General features: G+C 47.7%; 1 protein-coding gene across 4 annotated transcripts in view; it reads left to right on the top strand.

The window, feature by feature from the left end:
- Positions 1-16,788, top strand: part of LOC146634253 (NACHT, LRR and PYD domains-containing protein 3-like) — a 675,133-nt gene that overhangs the window by 289,120 nt on the left and 369,225 nt on the right. Inside the window, exon 4 of one of the 4 annotated variants that reach the window (XM_085375199.1) lies at positions 11,742-11,753. The exons of the other annotated variants lie outside the window; for them this stretch is intronic. Within the exon in view, the coding sequence (XP_085231325.1) occupies positions 11,742-11,753 (12 nt within the window). The remainder of the gene's footprint in view (positions 1-11,741; positions 11,754-16,788) is intronic. 4 annotated transcript variants of the gene reach the window in all.

Here is a 16,788-nt window from a genome sequence, read left to right as displayed (position 1 = left end):
GTGTAGTCTGGAAGATGAGTGGATGACGGGGAGCGTGCAGTTTTCTCTGTGGTGGGGTCGGGTGGGCTGTCCCGGGCTCTATGGGGCCGGGCGGCGCTGCTGTTCTGGACCCCGGTCCAGATGGGCCTGGGCCCCCTTTCCCTGGCGGGTTGCAGAGTATGGGGGTGCCTACTGGGGTCAGCGAGGGAGCTGGCCCCAGGGAGGGGTCACTTGCCCCTCCCTTCCTTCCCTACCCATCTCCAGCTGCCTCCACCTTCCCGCTCCACCACAATCACCCACACATGCAGGGCCTTGGAGTGAAGGTGTGTCACCAGGGAGCAGGGGAGGCTACCCCCCCCCCCCCCCTCTGTCCCCTTCTTGCTTCTTGTGCCTCAATTTTATCTCACAACTTAGACATTCACAGTACTCACACTCTCATAACACATTGTTACGATTCGATGTTGTCAGTGTTTTGTTTTAGGCGTGACTGTTATGTGTTTCCTGTTTTACTTTGAAAGTCTGTCTTATCTCAGTGTGTTCAGTTTACGCTTCCTTGTCTTGTCAGTTCTGATTTGCCCCAGCTGTGTTTCCCTCCTGTTGTCCATTCCCTGATTGCTCCCTCTATGTATTTAAGCCCTTTGTTTCAGTTTGTCATATTCGCAATCTCCCCCCCCCCCCCGTGTTGTAAATAGTTTGTTGTATATAGATGTAAATAGCTGTCGATACTTTTTTTACTCGGTAGCTGTAGGGGTGAGAAGCCATTTTTCTTTGGGAACTAGTGATGGCCAAATGAAGCTTTCCGAAGCACTGAAGCTTGTATTGAAAAATGGTTCATTACTCGAAGCTTTTCAACACAGTCCTCTCCGGTGACATCTGGTGGCGAATATTTTGAAGAGCAGCTTGAATCTGCAAAATAAAACGGACTGCTCAATCATCACTGCTCACTCAAGAGTGGAGTTCTCTCCGATATTGGGCCACCGTTCCGTTGCTTTGAACATGTAATTGGTTTTGTTTTCTCGATTGGGGGGCTGAAAAAATGTAATGCGTATTTGCGTAATACATTTTGATCAATAAACTTTCCCTATTTAAACATGCACTATGGTGTGGCCTTTCTTTGCTCATAACTCCTTGATGTTGGTAAATACAATAAGTGAGCAATATATATAATATACATATGATAATGCACAGCACATTATGGAGTATGCCCCTGCTGTGGAGTCCTGCCTCCATCTACTTGTCATTTAATCACTGGACAGCTGGACAGGTTCATACAAAATATTAGATGAGGCCAATTGTCCTATACATATTTTTGACCTAGGGGTGGGATTGATTGTGAACTGGAAAGGGAAAATGCTTAGGGGGCTGAGTACGGCTGCATCGTTACTGATTTGTAGAATCATTTTGATTCGATACAGGATCCGATTCAATTTGATTGGAATCTGGAAAGTTTTGCCTCAGTCAGAAATATTACAATTCTGGTCATGTATCAGTATATATCCATAATTTCGTATCTATTAAAAGAAAGCTGACACATGTGAGACTTAATTAGAGATGTAAACAGAGAGTTATGAACCTGCAGCTGCAGAAGCCAGCGAAGAAAAAAGAGGCAAACACAGCGCGGACCCGACGACACACCAAAATCTGACTCTGACGCGTCGGGTCCGCGCTCTGTGTTCACGTTTGTATGCAGAATCCGTAAACCTGCTCCCAGTTACTGTTTTAGCTGTATGGTGTTTGACGACATGTTGTGAGGTTTAACCTGAGATGCTGGCGTTTCAGGCATAATAACGTTAATTTACAAATCGACACGGGATTGTAATGAATCAATATCACTATATGTCACGGACCCAGCTCTGGTGGACTCGGGGTCCGTGAGCAGTTTTGACTGTTGATGTTGATGTTGTTATTATTATTATTATTTTGGTGATGTGTGTGTTTTTCTGCACTGTGCTGTGTTAGTCTGTGTCCCACTCATATGTATAGGCAGGGTATCAGAATCAGAATCAGAATCAGAATACTTTATTAATCCCTGGGGGAAATTATTTTTTGTTACAGTGCTCCATTTTAAACCAACGTAAAGACAAGACAGACAATACACTAACTAAGAATAGTACAATATATACATATATATACATACATACATACATAAGTCACTCATAAATAAATAGCTGGAAAAGAAACATGTGTAGCTGTAGCAGCAAACAGTGTGTTAAGTGGATGCGTTGTACAGGGAGCCACGGGCAGGAATGATTTCCTGTGTCGTTCAGTGGTGCTTTTTGGTAATCTCAGTCTCTCACTGAACGAGCTCCTGTGACTGACCAGCATGTCATGGAGTGGGTGGGAGGTGTTATCCAACATTGTCTTTATCTTGGACAGCATCCGCCTCTCCGACACCACCTTGAGGGTGTCCAGCTCCATCCCCACAACATTGCTGGCCTTACAGGTTAGTTTATTAAGTCTGTTGGCATCTGCGACCCTCAGCCTGCTCCCCCAGCATGCAACAGCATAGAGGATCGCACTGGCCACAACAGACTCATAGAAAATCCTCAGCATTTTCTGGCAGATGTTGAAGGACCTCAGTCGCCTCAAAAAATAGAGACGACTCTGGCCCTTCCTGTAAAGTGCTGTGGTGTTTTTAGCCCAGTCCAGTTTATTGTCAATGTGTACTCCAAGGTATTTATAGTCCTCCACAATGTCAACACTGAGCCCCTGGATTGAAACAGGGGTCAAGTGTTTCCTGGTCTTCCTGAAGTCCACGATCAGTTCCTTGGTCTTTGCCACGTTGAGCTGCAGATGATTCTGCTCACACCATGTGACAAAGGAGTCGACCACAGCCCGGTACTCTGTCTCATCATCCCTGCTGATGCATCCAACCACCGCAGAGTCATCAGAAAACTTTTGAATCTAGAGATTTCAGACCTACCATTTATTAGCTCAAACATCAAAAGACATGAATGCTTTAAAAGTATCAACATCAGCTTTTCTCTGACAGCATGGTGGGAGTTTCTAAAAATAACGGAGTCTTCATTAATTCCATGCAAACGTACACCTATCTGGAATAACCCTGACATATTACAAAACAATAATATGATTAATTTCCCAGAATGGAGTTGTAAAGGAATTAAATACTTAGAACATATATTAGAGGGAACAGAATTTATTCCATTTGACAGACTAGTTGCACAATATGGGATCAACAAGACAATATTTTTTAGAATATCAACAAATTAAATCCATAGTAAAAAAGAAATTTAACCTCAGTCAAGTTGAATTACAAACACCACTAAGTGCGGCACATTTTCTTACTCTTAAATCCCCCAAATTATTATCTAAAATATACAGAACACTTTCTAAATTAGATGAATCAATATCCCTTCCTATTGCAAAGTGGGAAGCAGATTTATCAGTCAGCTTAGACCAAAACTTCTGGTCTGAGATTTGCTTAAAAACCTTTAAATTAATTAAAAATCCCAGTCTGCAATTAATACAATACAAAATACTACATAGAGTGCACTATACAGGTCATCGGATGTTCAAGATGGGCTTTACATCTTCCAACAACTGCTCACACTGTCAAGGCAATACACCAGACAATTACATCCACGCTCTTTGGTTCTGTCCACCAGTGCAAAAGTTTTGGCGCGAGATATGTGAAGACTTATCAAAGTGTCTGAAATGTAACATTCCAACTTCCCCCTTAGTGTGTTTGTTGGGCAGCTTAGATAATGTCACTTCAGAAAAGAATATAGCCCATATGGTTTTCACTGCCCTATGCATAGCCAAGAAAACAGTCCTCATGAACTGGAAAAATAAAAATAATCTTAATTCTAACCAATATAGAAATTATCTATTAGATTACATTAGTCTTGATACAGCCTCTGCCACCACATCAGATCAATTGCTCTGGGCTCCTTTGATCAGCTCCATCACCTAGTGGGGGTGGGAGGTCATAGTTTGGTCCCGCCTTCACTGTTGTGATTGGTGTGGGGGTAGGGACAGGCTTAGGGCGTCGGGGGGTTCCCCGGAGGCATCTTCCTTGGGGGGCTCAACCCGGGGTAGCGGTCATGTCCGGTTGGGGGCTCTGTTGGCTCTCAGGTGACTGTTTCCTCGCGGCTGCGTGCAGCGGGGCTAGGGGAGGGTCTGTGCTGACGGACGTGGGTTACTGACCTGGTAGCCTGGCTGCCCCTGGGTGGGTCCGGGATGGGCGTGAGGTTCTGGGGGCGCTCCGTCTCTGGGCTGGGGCCCGGGCCGGGCCTCGGGGGCTTGGGTCCTGGTTGGTGTGTTGCCGGGGTTGTGGGCGGGTGGGTGCATGGGGGCCCAGCCCTGGAGCAGGGTGCCGCCGGTGCGTCGAGCCACCTGGGGGGCTCTTCAACTGGTGGGGGAGATGGTCACATCTGCAGGAGCTTTCTTCTCTTCAGGGACTCTCTCTGCAGGAGGGGGAGATACAGGAGAGGTGGAGGAAGATCTCAGCCTGGGTGTTTACTGTCTTATGTAGTCTGGAAGATGAGTGGATGGTGGGGTGGGTGCAGTTTTCTCTGTGGTGGGGTTGGGTGAACTGTCCCGGGCTCTGTGGGGCCGGGAGGCGCTGCTGCACTGGGCCCCGGTCTGGATGGGCCTGGGCCTTCTTTCCCTGGCGGGTCGCAGAGTGTGGGGGTGCCTACTGGGGTCAGCGGGGGAGCTGGCCCCAGGGAGGGGTTACCTGCCCCTCCCTTCCTTCCCTCCCCATCTCCAGCTGCCTCCCTCTTCCCGCTCCACCACAACCACCCACACATGCAGGGCCTTGGAGTAGGGGTATGTCACCAGGGTGCAGAGGAGGCTACCCCCCCTCTGTCCCCTTCCGGCTGCCTCTGCCTCAATTTTATCCCACAACTTAGACATTCACATTATTCACACTCTCATTACACATACATATAGGATCTTGGGGGTGGGCACAATCACGGAGTCCATATTACCATCAGGGTGTACACCTCACCCCTGGCATCGTTGCCCACCTCTCAATTTTAAATACACGTAGACATTGAGGGCTAGCAGGAGGGACTATGCGCTTACCTGCTGCTCTCTGGCAGGTAGCTCCATGCCCTCCTGGGTTTTAATTGCACCTTAGAACACACATGCATCAACACTACAATGAGCGGGTGGAGGGAGGTTTGGAGTCTTCTCCCACCCCCATTCTCTGCGGCCTGCTGGAGCGGGAGGGCTAGGAGGAGTTGGCCGTCCGACTGCGGTCTGGAGTGTGGGGCCTCCCTGCTGCTACGGAGTCGGGGTGGTCTGCCTCTCCCCACCGCAGGGAAAAGGGTAACACCACCTGGGTCTGGGTGCAGTTCCCCCCTCCAGGGGCAAGGGTACCTAGACCCGGTTTGTAGAGTACGCTTGGGGAGTTTGATCGTGTGTACAGCGTCTCTTTATGTCTGTCTCCACGTTGGTTGAGTGTGGAGTGAGTGCATATGAGAGCATGAGGGGGGGAATGGATGTTTGTGTCTGTGTGTGCCTGTATGTCTGTGTCTATATGTCAGGTTGGGTATCAGACACCACCTCTCTGGGGACACCTCAGGCCCTCCAAGGTTTGGAGGCCTATCTCCACCCACCACCACTTCCCCTGCCGGTTGCGGACTCCCTCAGGTGTCGGTGCGTTGGTGGTTCTTTGTGTCTGGGGGTGGGCGTCCAGGTACACACCGGCTCACTCCTTGGCGGCCGCTTATCGGGGCCTGGAACCTGGGGCTCGCTCGGACCACTTCGGAGGTGGGGTGCCCCCGGCCTCTCGGCCTGGGGCTCGGTCACTCAGGCACAGCTGGCTGCCGGCGGAGCTCACGGGCGCGTCACTGCAACTCCCCCTGGCTTCTGCTCCGCGGCTGCTGAGCGAACCCTCATCTGGGACTCTCCTCAGCTCTTACTGGAACAGTGGCGCGGCTGCCCCTCTGTTGGTCTTCCTTGGTCTCTTGTGTTCTGGGGGCCTCTGGATGTCTGGAGTTTTGATCTCCTCCATACCTGCTTCATACCCTGGAGGACGGGGCTGTGGCCCCCCCCCACACTCCCTAGCAGATCGTTACATGGAGAAACCTTTGGAATACAAGCACGCTGATCCACACAGGTATGCACACGGGTGTTCACTGCTCGTAGACTTAAATTACACCTTTCTTGGCTACTACTTCGAAGCACATCTGTCCTGCGTGCTGCACAACAACATTGAATATTTAGTATTTACTGCTGTTTACACTTAGCTAGATTAATGCGATGGTGTTGTGTTTAGTATGTTGCTTTGTTTTTTTTGTTTTTTTTGTCTTCTATTCTTCTCTCAACAGGTGATCCAGGAGATTTTTATTTTTTTCTCCCCCCCTTTCTCACTGTCCCTCTCCCCTTCTGTTTTTCCTTTCCTTCCTCTTTCTTTCTCCCTTTCCTATGCTTCACTGATGTCTGTCCCGTCTGTAACATCTGAAAATAAAATATAATAAATAATAAAAACAAAGATCGACCAAATGGACCAATACGGCAATGCCATGAAGATCCATTTGGCAAAGTAAATCCATTGGGTATCCTTGTTGGTCTTCAGACAACAATTCTGATGGCTAAAGAACCAAATTAGGACAGGCGAAAAAAAAAAAAAGAAAAAAAAAAAAAGAAAACTTTTGAAGATGGCAGGTCTCTGTGCAGTGGCTGAAGTCTGTGGTGTAGAGGGTGAAGAGGAAGGGGGAGAGGACAGTCGCCTGTGGTGCCCCTGTGTTGCTGATCACCTTGTCAGACACACACTGTGGGAGACGTACACATTGTGGTCTTCCTGTCAGGTAATCAACAATCCAGGACACCAGAGAAGCATCCACCTGCATCGCTGCTAACTTATCACCCAGGAGGGTCGGCCTGATGGTGTTGAAAGCACTGGAAAAGTCAAAAAACGGGTGTGTATGTGTATGTGTGTATGGATGTGTATGTCTGCGGGTGTGGCTGGAGGATGGAGCTCAGCCACCTGCAGGCCTGAGGGGTGTGGCCCTGCGGAAGGACTGGCCACACCTGAAGTTCATGCCACACCTGTTGGTGATCAGGGCTCGTCGGGGGAGCTACTTAGGAGAGAGTTGGAGCTCCCACCGGCGCGGGATCATTAAGCTAAGACTCCAAGTCAGTGTGTAGCATTTGGAAGTGCGGATCGTGTGTGTGTGTGTGTGTGTGTGCGCGTGTGTGCGTGCGTGCGCGCGCGGGTTCAGTGTTTAACGGCTGCTTCTGTATTGTCCTGCAGGTGAAACGAGGGACCAGAAGGGCAGCACGCACAGGGTGTGCGGGGAGCACGAGCACAGACGTCGGAGGGAAGCACGCACACGGGGTTCGAGGGAGCAACGGGGAGTTATTGTGTTTACAGCTTTCCACTGTAAATAAAGAGCACTGTTTGCATCGCAGAGTCTCCGTTTTGGGTCCTCCTTTCCCCACATCCCCACGGTCTGCCACCCAGACCGTGACACTATATTCAATTTAGCATGGATTGTAATCAGAAAGGCGATAATCAAAACCCACCCCTAATCAAGAACTTGCAAAGTAAAAACATGATCTATGTCAGGTAGCCCTTTTGTTATTTACATTTAAAAAGAGGATTAGTGTTACTGTGCGCTGGCTGAGTCTGTTTCTTTTCTTAGAAATAGTTTCTCCTGCCCTGGAGAAAATCCACTTGCATGGAACAGAAGAGGCTGTGGAGTGCAGGAACTACACTGCAAGCTGGTAGATATGCAGGTATTCCTGGGTCCTGCAGACTATCACCTAAAAACAATAAACAAAATGATTTTCTAAACTGTGTAGCAATGTAATGTACGTATAGTGTCAAATACATTTTTGTAGTCTTCATCAGCTTTAATGCACATGGAAGTGTTCCTAAAGTCATATGCTGTAATGATATTTACATTATGAAAACATGATTTTGGACATTTCAGGTTTTTCACTTCGGCAGATAAAATGAATTGAGCTAAAATCAACTCAAAATATTCCCACACGCCAGAACGTCCTCTCTTCCTCGCTGGCTCCATATCTGTCAGTGGAATGATCACCTCTTCGCTCTCTGTCACCATCAACACACTCCACGAATCCCGTGGATGATTCACTTCCTTATATCCGTTTGAATCAGGTACCGAAGCGGTTACGTGCGTAATGAAGCTTCGGACGTCACTGGTCACGTGACTTTTGCTAAACGAAGCAAGCCTCGACACAGTGCTTCTGAACCAGTGTGTTCTTTTTTTCGACACACGCTCCGGAGCGCCAGCTTCAAGCGGGCCATCACTATTGGGAACCTTTTCTCCTGTTTTTGGTTAGGGAGGCAGGTAAGACACCTGTAATTTTCGTTTGGGGTTTTCTGTGAAGGTAAGCCAGCTGCATTTCATTTCTAGAGTTTTTGTTTGTTGTTTTGGCCATGCTCACCCTTATGCCTGCTACCTTTTGGGACTCAATAAACTGACTGGCTGTTGTGAAATCCATGGTAGCTGTTTTTTGTTGGTTCGTCCTCCTTAAGAGCAGGGAGTGGGGGGGGGGAATTTTTCCTTATTTTTATTTACCTTATGTTGCACGCCAGTTTTCCCTGGGCTGGGGTGTAACAACATACATATAGGATCTTGGGGGTGAGCATGCTACACGGACCTCAAAAGACCATCAGGGTGTACACCTCACCCCTGGTGTCGTTGCCCACCTCTCAATTTTAAATACATGTAGACATTGAGGGCTAGCAGGAGGGGCTATGGGCTTACCTGCTGCTCTCTGGCAGGTAGCTCCATGCCCTCCTGGGTTTTAAATGCACCTTAGAACACACATGCATCAACACTACATATGAGCGGGTGGAGGGAGGTTTGGAATCTCCCTGCTGCTGCGGAGTCGGGGCGGTCTGCTTCTCCCCACTGCAGGGAAAAGGGTAACACCACCTGGGTCTGGGTGCAGTTCCCCCCTCCAGGGGCAAGGGTACCTAGACCCGGTTGGTAGAGTACGCTTGGGGAGTGTGATTGTGTGTACAGCGTCTCTTTATGTCTGTCTCCACGTCGGTTGAGTGTGGAGTGAGTGCATATGAGAGCATGAGGGTGGGAATGGATGTTTGTGTCTGTGTGTGCCTGTATGTCTGTGTCTATATGTCAGGTTGGGTATCAGACGCCACCTCTCTGGGGACATCTCAGGCCCTCCAAGGTTTGGAGGCCTATCTCCCCCCACCACCACTTCCCCTGCCAGTGGCGGACTCCCTCAGACATCAGTGTGTTGGTGGTTCTTTGTGTCCGCGGATGGGTGCAGATAGGGCTGGGCGATATGACCCAAAATTCATATCTCGATATTTTTTAGCTGGATGGCGATATACAGTGGGGCAAAAAAGTATTTAGTCAGCCACCGATTGTGCAAGTTCCCCCACTTAAAATGATGACAGAGGTCAGTAATTTGCACCAGAGGTACACTTCAACTGTGAGAGACAGAATGTGAAAAAAAATCCATGAATCCACATGGTAGGATTTGTAAAGAATTTATTGGTAAATCAGGGTGGAAAATAAGTATTTGGTCACCTCAAACATGGAAAATCTCTGGCTCTCACAGACCTGTAACGTGTTCTGTAAGATGCTTTTCTGTCCCCCACTCGTTACCTGTATGAATGGCACCTGTTTGAACTCATCATCTGTATAAAAGACACCTGTCCACAGCCTCAAACAGTCAGACTCCAAACTCCGCCATGGCCAAGACCAAAGAGCTTTCGAAGGACACCAGAAAAAGTATTGTAGACCTGCACCAGACTGGGAAGAGCGAATCTACAATAGGCAAGCAGCTGGGTGTGAAAAAATCAACTGTGGGAGCAATCATCAGAAAATGGAAGACATACAAGACCACTGATAATCTCCCACGATCTGGGGCTCCACGCAAGATCTCATCCCGTGGGGTCAAAATGATCATGAGAACGGTGAGCAAAGATCCCAGAACCACACGGGGGGACCTGGTGAATGACCTGCAGAGAGCTGGGACCAAAGTAACAAAGGTCACCATCAGTAACACACTACAACGGCAGGGAATCAAATCCCGCAGTGCCAGACGTGTTCCGCTGCTGAAGCCAGTGCATGTCCAGGCCCGTCTGAAGTTTGCCAGAGAGCACATGGATGATACAGCAGAGGATTGGGAGAATGTCATGTCGTCAGATGAAACCAAAGTAGAACTTTTTGGTATAAACTCAACTCGTCGTGTTTGGAGGACGAAGAATACTGAGTTGCATCCCAAGAACACCATACCTACTGTGAAGCATGGGGGTGGAAACATCATGCTATGGGGCTGTTTTTCTGCCAAGGGGACAGGACGACTGATCCGTGTTAAGGACAGAATGAATGGGGCCATGTATCGTGAGATTTTGAGCCAAAACCTCCTTCCATCAGTGAGAACTTTGAAGATGAAACGAGGCTGGGTCTTCCAACATGACAATGATCCAAAACACACCGCCCGGGCAACAAAGGAGTGGCTCCGTAAGAAGCATTTGAAAGTCCTGGAGTGGCGTAGCCAGTCTCCAGACCTCAACCCCATAGAAAATCTGTGGCGGGAGTTGAAAGTCCGTGTTGCTCAGCGACAGCCCCAAAACATCACTGCTCTCGAGAAGATCTGCATGGAGGAATGGGCCAAAATACCAGCTACTGTGTGTGCAAACCTGGTAAAGACCTATAGTAAACGTTTGACCTCTGTTATTGCCAACAAAGGTTATGTTACAAAGTATTGAGTTGTATTTTTGTTATTGACCAAATACTTATTTTCCACCCTGATTTACCAATAAATTCTTTACAAATCCTACCATGTGGATTCATGGATTTTTTTTTCACATTCTGTCTCTCACAGTTGAAGTGTACCTCTGGTGCAAATTACTGACCTCTGTCATCATTTTAGGTGGGGGAACTTGCACAATCGGTGGCTGACTAAATACTTTTTTGCCCCACTGTAAGATATATATCTCAATATTTTTTTTCAAAGCCATAAAGTAAGAACAAAAAGAGAGTTCTTAGTCAAAGCTGTGTCCCAGATGTCACACAGGCACTTTTATTAACATACAGCATAGACATGTACATGAAAAAAATTACTCAAAAATAAATTATGAGCATTTATTAAATAATAATGCTGCATAAATAAAAGAAAACTGTTGTTTTTGTGCATAACAAAAAGCTCACAATCGTGCAGTCAAAATGTAAACTAAAAGACGCTGAGCACAATAACAAAGACAGATTTCACAGCTGCTCTGTTCCCAACTTCTACTGCATGACTGACAGCCTGGAGTTTAAAATCTGCTTCAGGTGCTATTTATTTTCCTTATACACACACAGTACGGTAATATTACGTTGAAGCACAGTACGTATCACTCCGCGAGGCTCCTCGGTAGCCGTAATGCTCCGACAATCCATCAAGCAGTGCAGCTCCGTAGCTGAGCAAAGTCGTACTGAAACATTTTTTGACATATTGTTGAGCGCCGTGTACTTGACATTTGAAAACCCCATTTTTCTTTTTTTTTGCTCATGTTTTCCTGTAATACCCCGTCCTATCACAGGCCCCTACCGGTTGTGCTCTCTTTTTAATACTTTACTATTTTAAAGGGAAAAAAAAACCTCGGTCACTTGGACAAGTGTTTGTTATTCCATAACTGTATTTTAATGTGTTACTCTACCATTCCCCTATGTAATTCATAAATATTGTTTTTGTTCTGACTATTTTCCTCTATAAAATTTAATTGACTTCTACAGTGGCCTGCTATGGTTAATGGTAACACGAACCAAGCAAACATCAGCAAAACCAAAAATTAGCAGCCAAAGGGTTAAGTCTGCCGCTCCACACTCTCAGGTGAACCTACAGTCTCCCCCTCCGGTCTCGCTTATCCTCCTCCTCCTGCCAAAAGCAAAACAAAGCAAAGCGAAGCATCCACCCTTTTCTTACCGGCGTGGTGAATTGTTTGTCAACATTTACTAATCCTGACTTCCGGTGGCTCGTAGCACCGCATGGCCGCATAGAGAGTGACCTCCGGCACCAACCGTGTGTTTCCCCGGACTCGAGAGCTGTATTAGGGCTACATTGCCATTTTTCGACGCAGGAATGAGTGGGGATAAATCTAAAAAGGGAGGATACGGGCTACGAAACATTCTTGACTGTGAAATGGAGAAGGACGCCGCGGCTAGTGAGGCAAGCCTCGCATCGGGACAAGATGGCGACCGAGGTGAAGGTCTGGGTTGGCTTCGGGATGCAGTGAGTAGCGTACTGGTGGCCGAAATGGCTACATTGCGAACCGAATTGAAAAGTGACTTCAAAGCATTCGGTACGGAATTTGGGGAGGATATAAAGAAGCAAATGGCCGAACTCTCTAAGGAATTGAATCAAAGATTGCACGAGATGGCGGGTCAGGTGGAGGAGATGACTGGTCGGCTAAAGCACGTCGAGGACAACATGGCTGACTCGGAACGCTGGGACGTTGGTGTTAGGGATACACTTGTGCAGCTGTTGGAAAATCAACGGGCGCTTCAGGAAAAGGTGTCCGATATGGAGGGCCGCGCTAGGTGCAAAAACATCCGGATCTACGGCGTACCGGAAAACTCGGAGGGCTCGTCGGTGACTACCTTTGTTGAAAATCTGATCAAAGAACACCTAGGCGAAGATTTCGGCCCGGACCGTGCCCTCGGCATTGAGCGCGCACACCGCGCGTTGGGACCAAAACCACCCCCGAACGCCCCACCACGCTCAATAATAGTGCGCTTCCTCCGGTTCTCTGTTAAAGAAGAGATTCTCCGCACGGCGTGGAACAAAGGGGTACACATCCAAAACATGTACTTCGATCATGACTACTCCCTGGAAGTGCAGAAAAGGAGACGGGAATATATTCCAGTTAAGAAGGCTTTGAAGGACAGCGGGATCCGCTTCCAGACACCGCTAAGTAAGATGCGAGTGTTTTATGCGTCAGGCAATGTCCTATATAATACCGCAAGCCAAGCTGCCGAGGATTTAAGAAAGCGGGGAATAGCCGTGGGTAAGATCACCTTGGGGAACCAAACCAACAGGATGACAGAGGACACGATAAAGCACCTACTTCCTTGGGAAACGCAGACAGCACACTGCGGGGGCGGTTTCCAGCAGCACGTGCGGGAAAAACTCCGAGCTTTCCGGAGGGAGCAAGAAAAACTGCCAGCAGACGAGTGAGCAGCTGATGACTGGACGACGGTGAGATAGCTGGCGGTAGAGTTTTGATAATCTAACCGCAGGAACACTGACTTTCGTATCCTTCAGAATTCATATTTCTTTAGGTTGGTGCCTACGGACATGGTTAGAGAACCACCACGTTATTTTTAGTAGCGATAAGAGACTGTTTTGCTTATTTTTTGCCCTTTTTTGGCTTTTTTGTCGGTCACTCCCCTGTTGTCGGATGAGGGGCCCCACCCTGTGGCCAGTCCCCTCAATGTCAAAGGATACTATTATATCCTTTGTATTGGAAGCTCCTATTAATGTGTGAGTTCTGGTTGTGATGTTCTGAGGTCTGGGTTGATTATGTTGTATTCCACATATCCACTTGATGGCTTATAAGTTCTATAAAATGCTGTCACTAAATGTAAATGGCCTGAATAGCCCTATTAAAAGAAGCAAATTAATTGCCAAATTGAAAAAGGAGACAGTAGATTGGGCATATTGGCAAGAAACTCATCTAGATAATGCAGAACACGAGAAATTAAAAAAGATGGGTTTCAGACATACATTCTATTCATCATATAGGGCCGGGAAAAAACGAGGAGTAGCTATCCTTATCTCAAATAAAATAAAATTTGAACATGTATCTACTATATGTGATAAGGAAGGTCGGTTTGTTTTAGTAAAAGGTAGAATAGAGAATAAGGCGGTCACACTATTAAATGTCTATGCACCCCCAGACAGCAACGCAAGCTTCTTTAAGAAGATATTTGATTTGATCTCTAAGGAAACGGTGGGAACTCTTATTTGTGCAGGAGATTTTAATTTACTGTTAAACCCCCGGTTAGACTCAAATAATAGGGACAGGAAAAGCACGTCTGGAGGGAAACGAGTTAAAGGAATGTTAACAGAATTAGGACTTATTGATGTGTGGCGATCTATCCATGGGTCAGCGTCAGGATTCACTTTTTACTCTGCTCGACACTCAGTGTATTCGAGGATAGATTACTGTTTTATGTTTAATAGGGATTTACACAGGATAAAAGATTGCAGAATAGGTCCAAGAGATGTCTCTGACCACAGTGGAATTTATATAACGTTACATTTGGACGGGACACGGAAGACAACTTTGTGGAGACTAAATACCGGTATGTTAAATGACCCCGCTTTTGTGAAACAAATGACAGCCGATCTTAACTTGTACCTGCAGGACAATGATAATGGAGAGACAAATCACAGTATTGTATGGGATGCAGCCAAAGCTGTCCTCAGAGGAAAAATAATTGCGTGGTCGACCATGATTAAAAAGAAAAAGTCCCAAGAATTGTTACAACTGCAGGATAGATTAATGGCCTTGGAACAGTCAGGTCTAAAGGATAAAAATACTACAGTAACCCACCAGATCAGACAGATTAAGCAGGAGATAGATAAGATATTGAGCGAAGAAGTAGAGAAAAACATAAGATTTATGGAACAGAGGTATTATGAGGCGGGGCCTAAGGCGGCGAAGCAGTTGGCGTGGCGGATTAGAAAACAGCAAGCTGAAAATAATATTTATAAGATTAGAGACCCGGTTGGTAACAATGTTGTAACTGACCTGGTTAAAATTCAAAAAGCGTTTGAAATGTATTACAAATCCTTATATAGTCAATCTACTCAGGGTGATGTCAATAAGATGACTGACTTTTTGAATTCTTTAGACCTGCCTACGATTGGTCGAGAAGCAAATAGTAAGTTAACGTCCTTAATATCTCGGGAAGAAATAATTAAAGCTATTTCCAGCCTTTTTTTTTTTTTTTTTTTTTTTTTTTAAATGACATCAGAAACAGCAGTATGCGACATTACGTGATGGCAGAGCTTCAGTTCATCCTTTGTCTTTTTTTTTTTTTTTTTTAATAAATAGGACAGGGGGAATGAATGAGAGAAAGAGGGGGAGAGAAAGAAAGAAAACCAAAGGGGAGAAGAGACGGTGAGAAGGGGGGGGGAAGAGAGAGAAAAAAAAAAAAAGAACTCCTGGGTCACCTGTATGGAGAAAAAAAAAAAACAAACAACAAAAAAAACAAACAGAGGAGACAGCAAACAACAAAGAGCAACATAATAATAGAGAAAACAAAGCACCATCACAATAAACTAGCTAGTCATAGATATCAATATTTACTAAATAATAAACGATATTGTGCAGCACGCAAGATAGACAGCGCACAGTGTGCTTTGAGGCAGCAGCCAAGAAAGCTTTAGTCCGCGTCTGTGAATACCCATGTGTGCATACCTGTGTGGATCAGCATGCTTGCATTCCAAAGGTTTCTCCATGTAATGATCTGCTAGGGAGTGTGGGGGGGCCACAGCCCCGTCCTCCAGGGTGTGAAGCGGGTATGGAGGAGATCAAAACTCCAGACATCCAGAGGCCCCCAGAACACAAGAGACCATGGAAGACCAACAGAGGGGCAGCCGCGCCACTGTTCCAGTAAGAGCCGAGGAGAGTCCCAGATGAGGGCTCGCCCAGCAGCCGCGGAGCAAAAGTCAGGGGGAGTTGCAGTGACGCGCCCGTGAGCTCCGCTGGCCCCCAGCTGTGCCTGAGTGACCGAGTCCCAGGCCGAGAGGCCGGGGGCACCCCACCTCCAAAGGGGGCCCGAGCGAGCCCCAGGCCCCAGGCCCCGACAAGCGGCCGCCAAGGAGTGAGCCGGTGTGTACCCGGACGCCCACCCCCAGACACAAAGAACCACCAACACACCGACACCTGAGGGAGTCCGCCACCGGCAGGGGAAGTGGTGGTGGGTGGAGATAGGCCTCCAAACCTTGGAGGGCCTGAGGTGTCCCCAGAGAGGTGGCGTCTGATACCCAACCTGACATATAGACACAGACATACAGGCACACACAGACACAAACATCCATTCCCACCCTCATGCTCTCATATGCACTCACTCCACACTCAACCAACGTGGAGACAGACATAAAGAGACGCTGTACACACAATCACACTCCCCAAGCGTACTCTACAAACCGGGTCTAGGTACCCTTGCCCCTGGAGGGGGGAATTGCACCCAGACCCAGGTGGTGTTACCCTTTTCCCTGCGGTGGGGAGAGGCAGACCACCCCGACTCCGCAGCAGCAGGGAGGCCCCACACCCCAGACCGCAGTCGGACGGCCAACTCCTCCTACTAGCCCTCCCGCTCCAGCAGGCCGCAGAGAATGGGGGTGGGAGAAGACTCCAAACCTCCCTCCACCCGCTCATTGTAGTGTTGATGCATATGTGTTCTAAGGTGCAATTAAAACCCAGGAGGGCATGGAGCTACCTGCCAAGGAGCAGCAGGTAAGCGCATAGTCCCTCCTGCTAGCCCTCAATGACTAAGTGTATTTAAAATTGAGAGGTGGGCAACGACGTCAGGGGTGAGGTATACACCCTGATGGTAATTTGGACTCCGTGATTGTGCCCACCCCCAAGATCCTATATGTATGTGTAATGAGAGTGTGAATAATGTGAATGTCTAAGTTGTGGGATAAAATTGAGGCAGAGGCAGCCAGAAGGGGACGGGGGGTGGGGGGGGGGTAGCCTCCTCTGCACCCTGGTGACATACCCCCACTCCAAGGCCCTGCATGTGTGGGTGGTTGTGGAGGAGCGGGAAGAGGGAGGCAGCTGGAGATGGGGAGGGAAGGAAGGGAGGGGCAGGTAACCCCTCCCTGGGGCCA

The sequence above is a fragment of the Diplotaxodon limnothrissa genome, linkage group LG3 (assembly GCF_057381915.1).
Source record: "Diplotaxodon limnothrissa isolate DT_005_m linkage group LG3, D_limnothrissa_male_GT1.1, whole genome shotgun sequence".
NCBI lineage: Eukaryota > Metazoa > Chordata > Actinopteri > Cichliformes > Cichlidae > Diplotaxodon > Diplotaxodon limnothrissa.
Note: the sequence above shows the minus strand (reverse complement) of the source record. Positions and strands in the feature narration are given on the sequence as shown.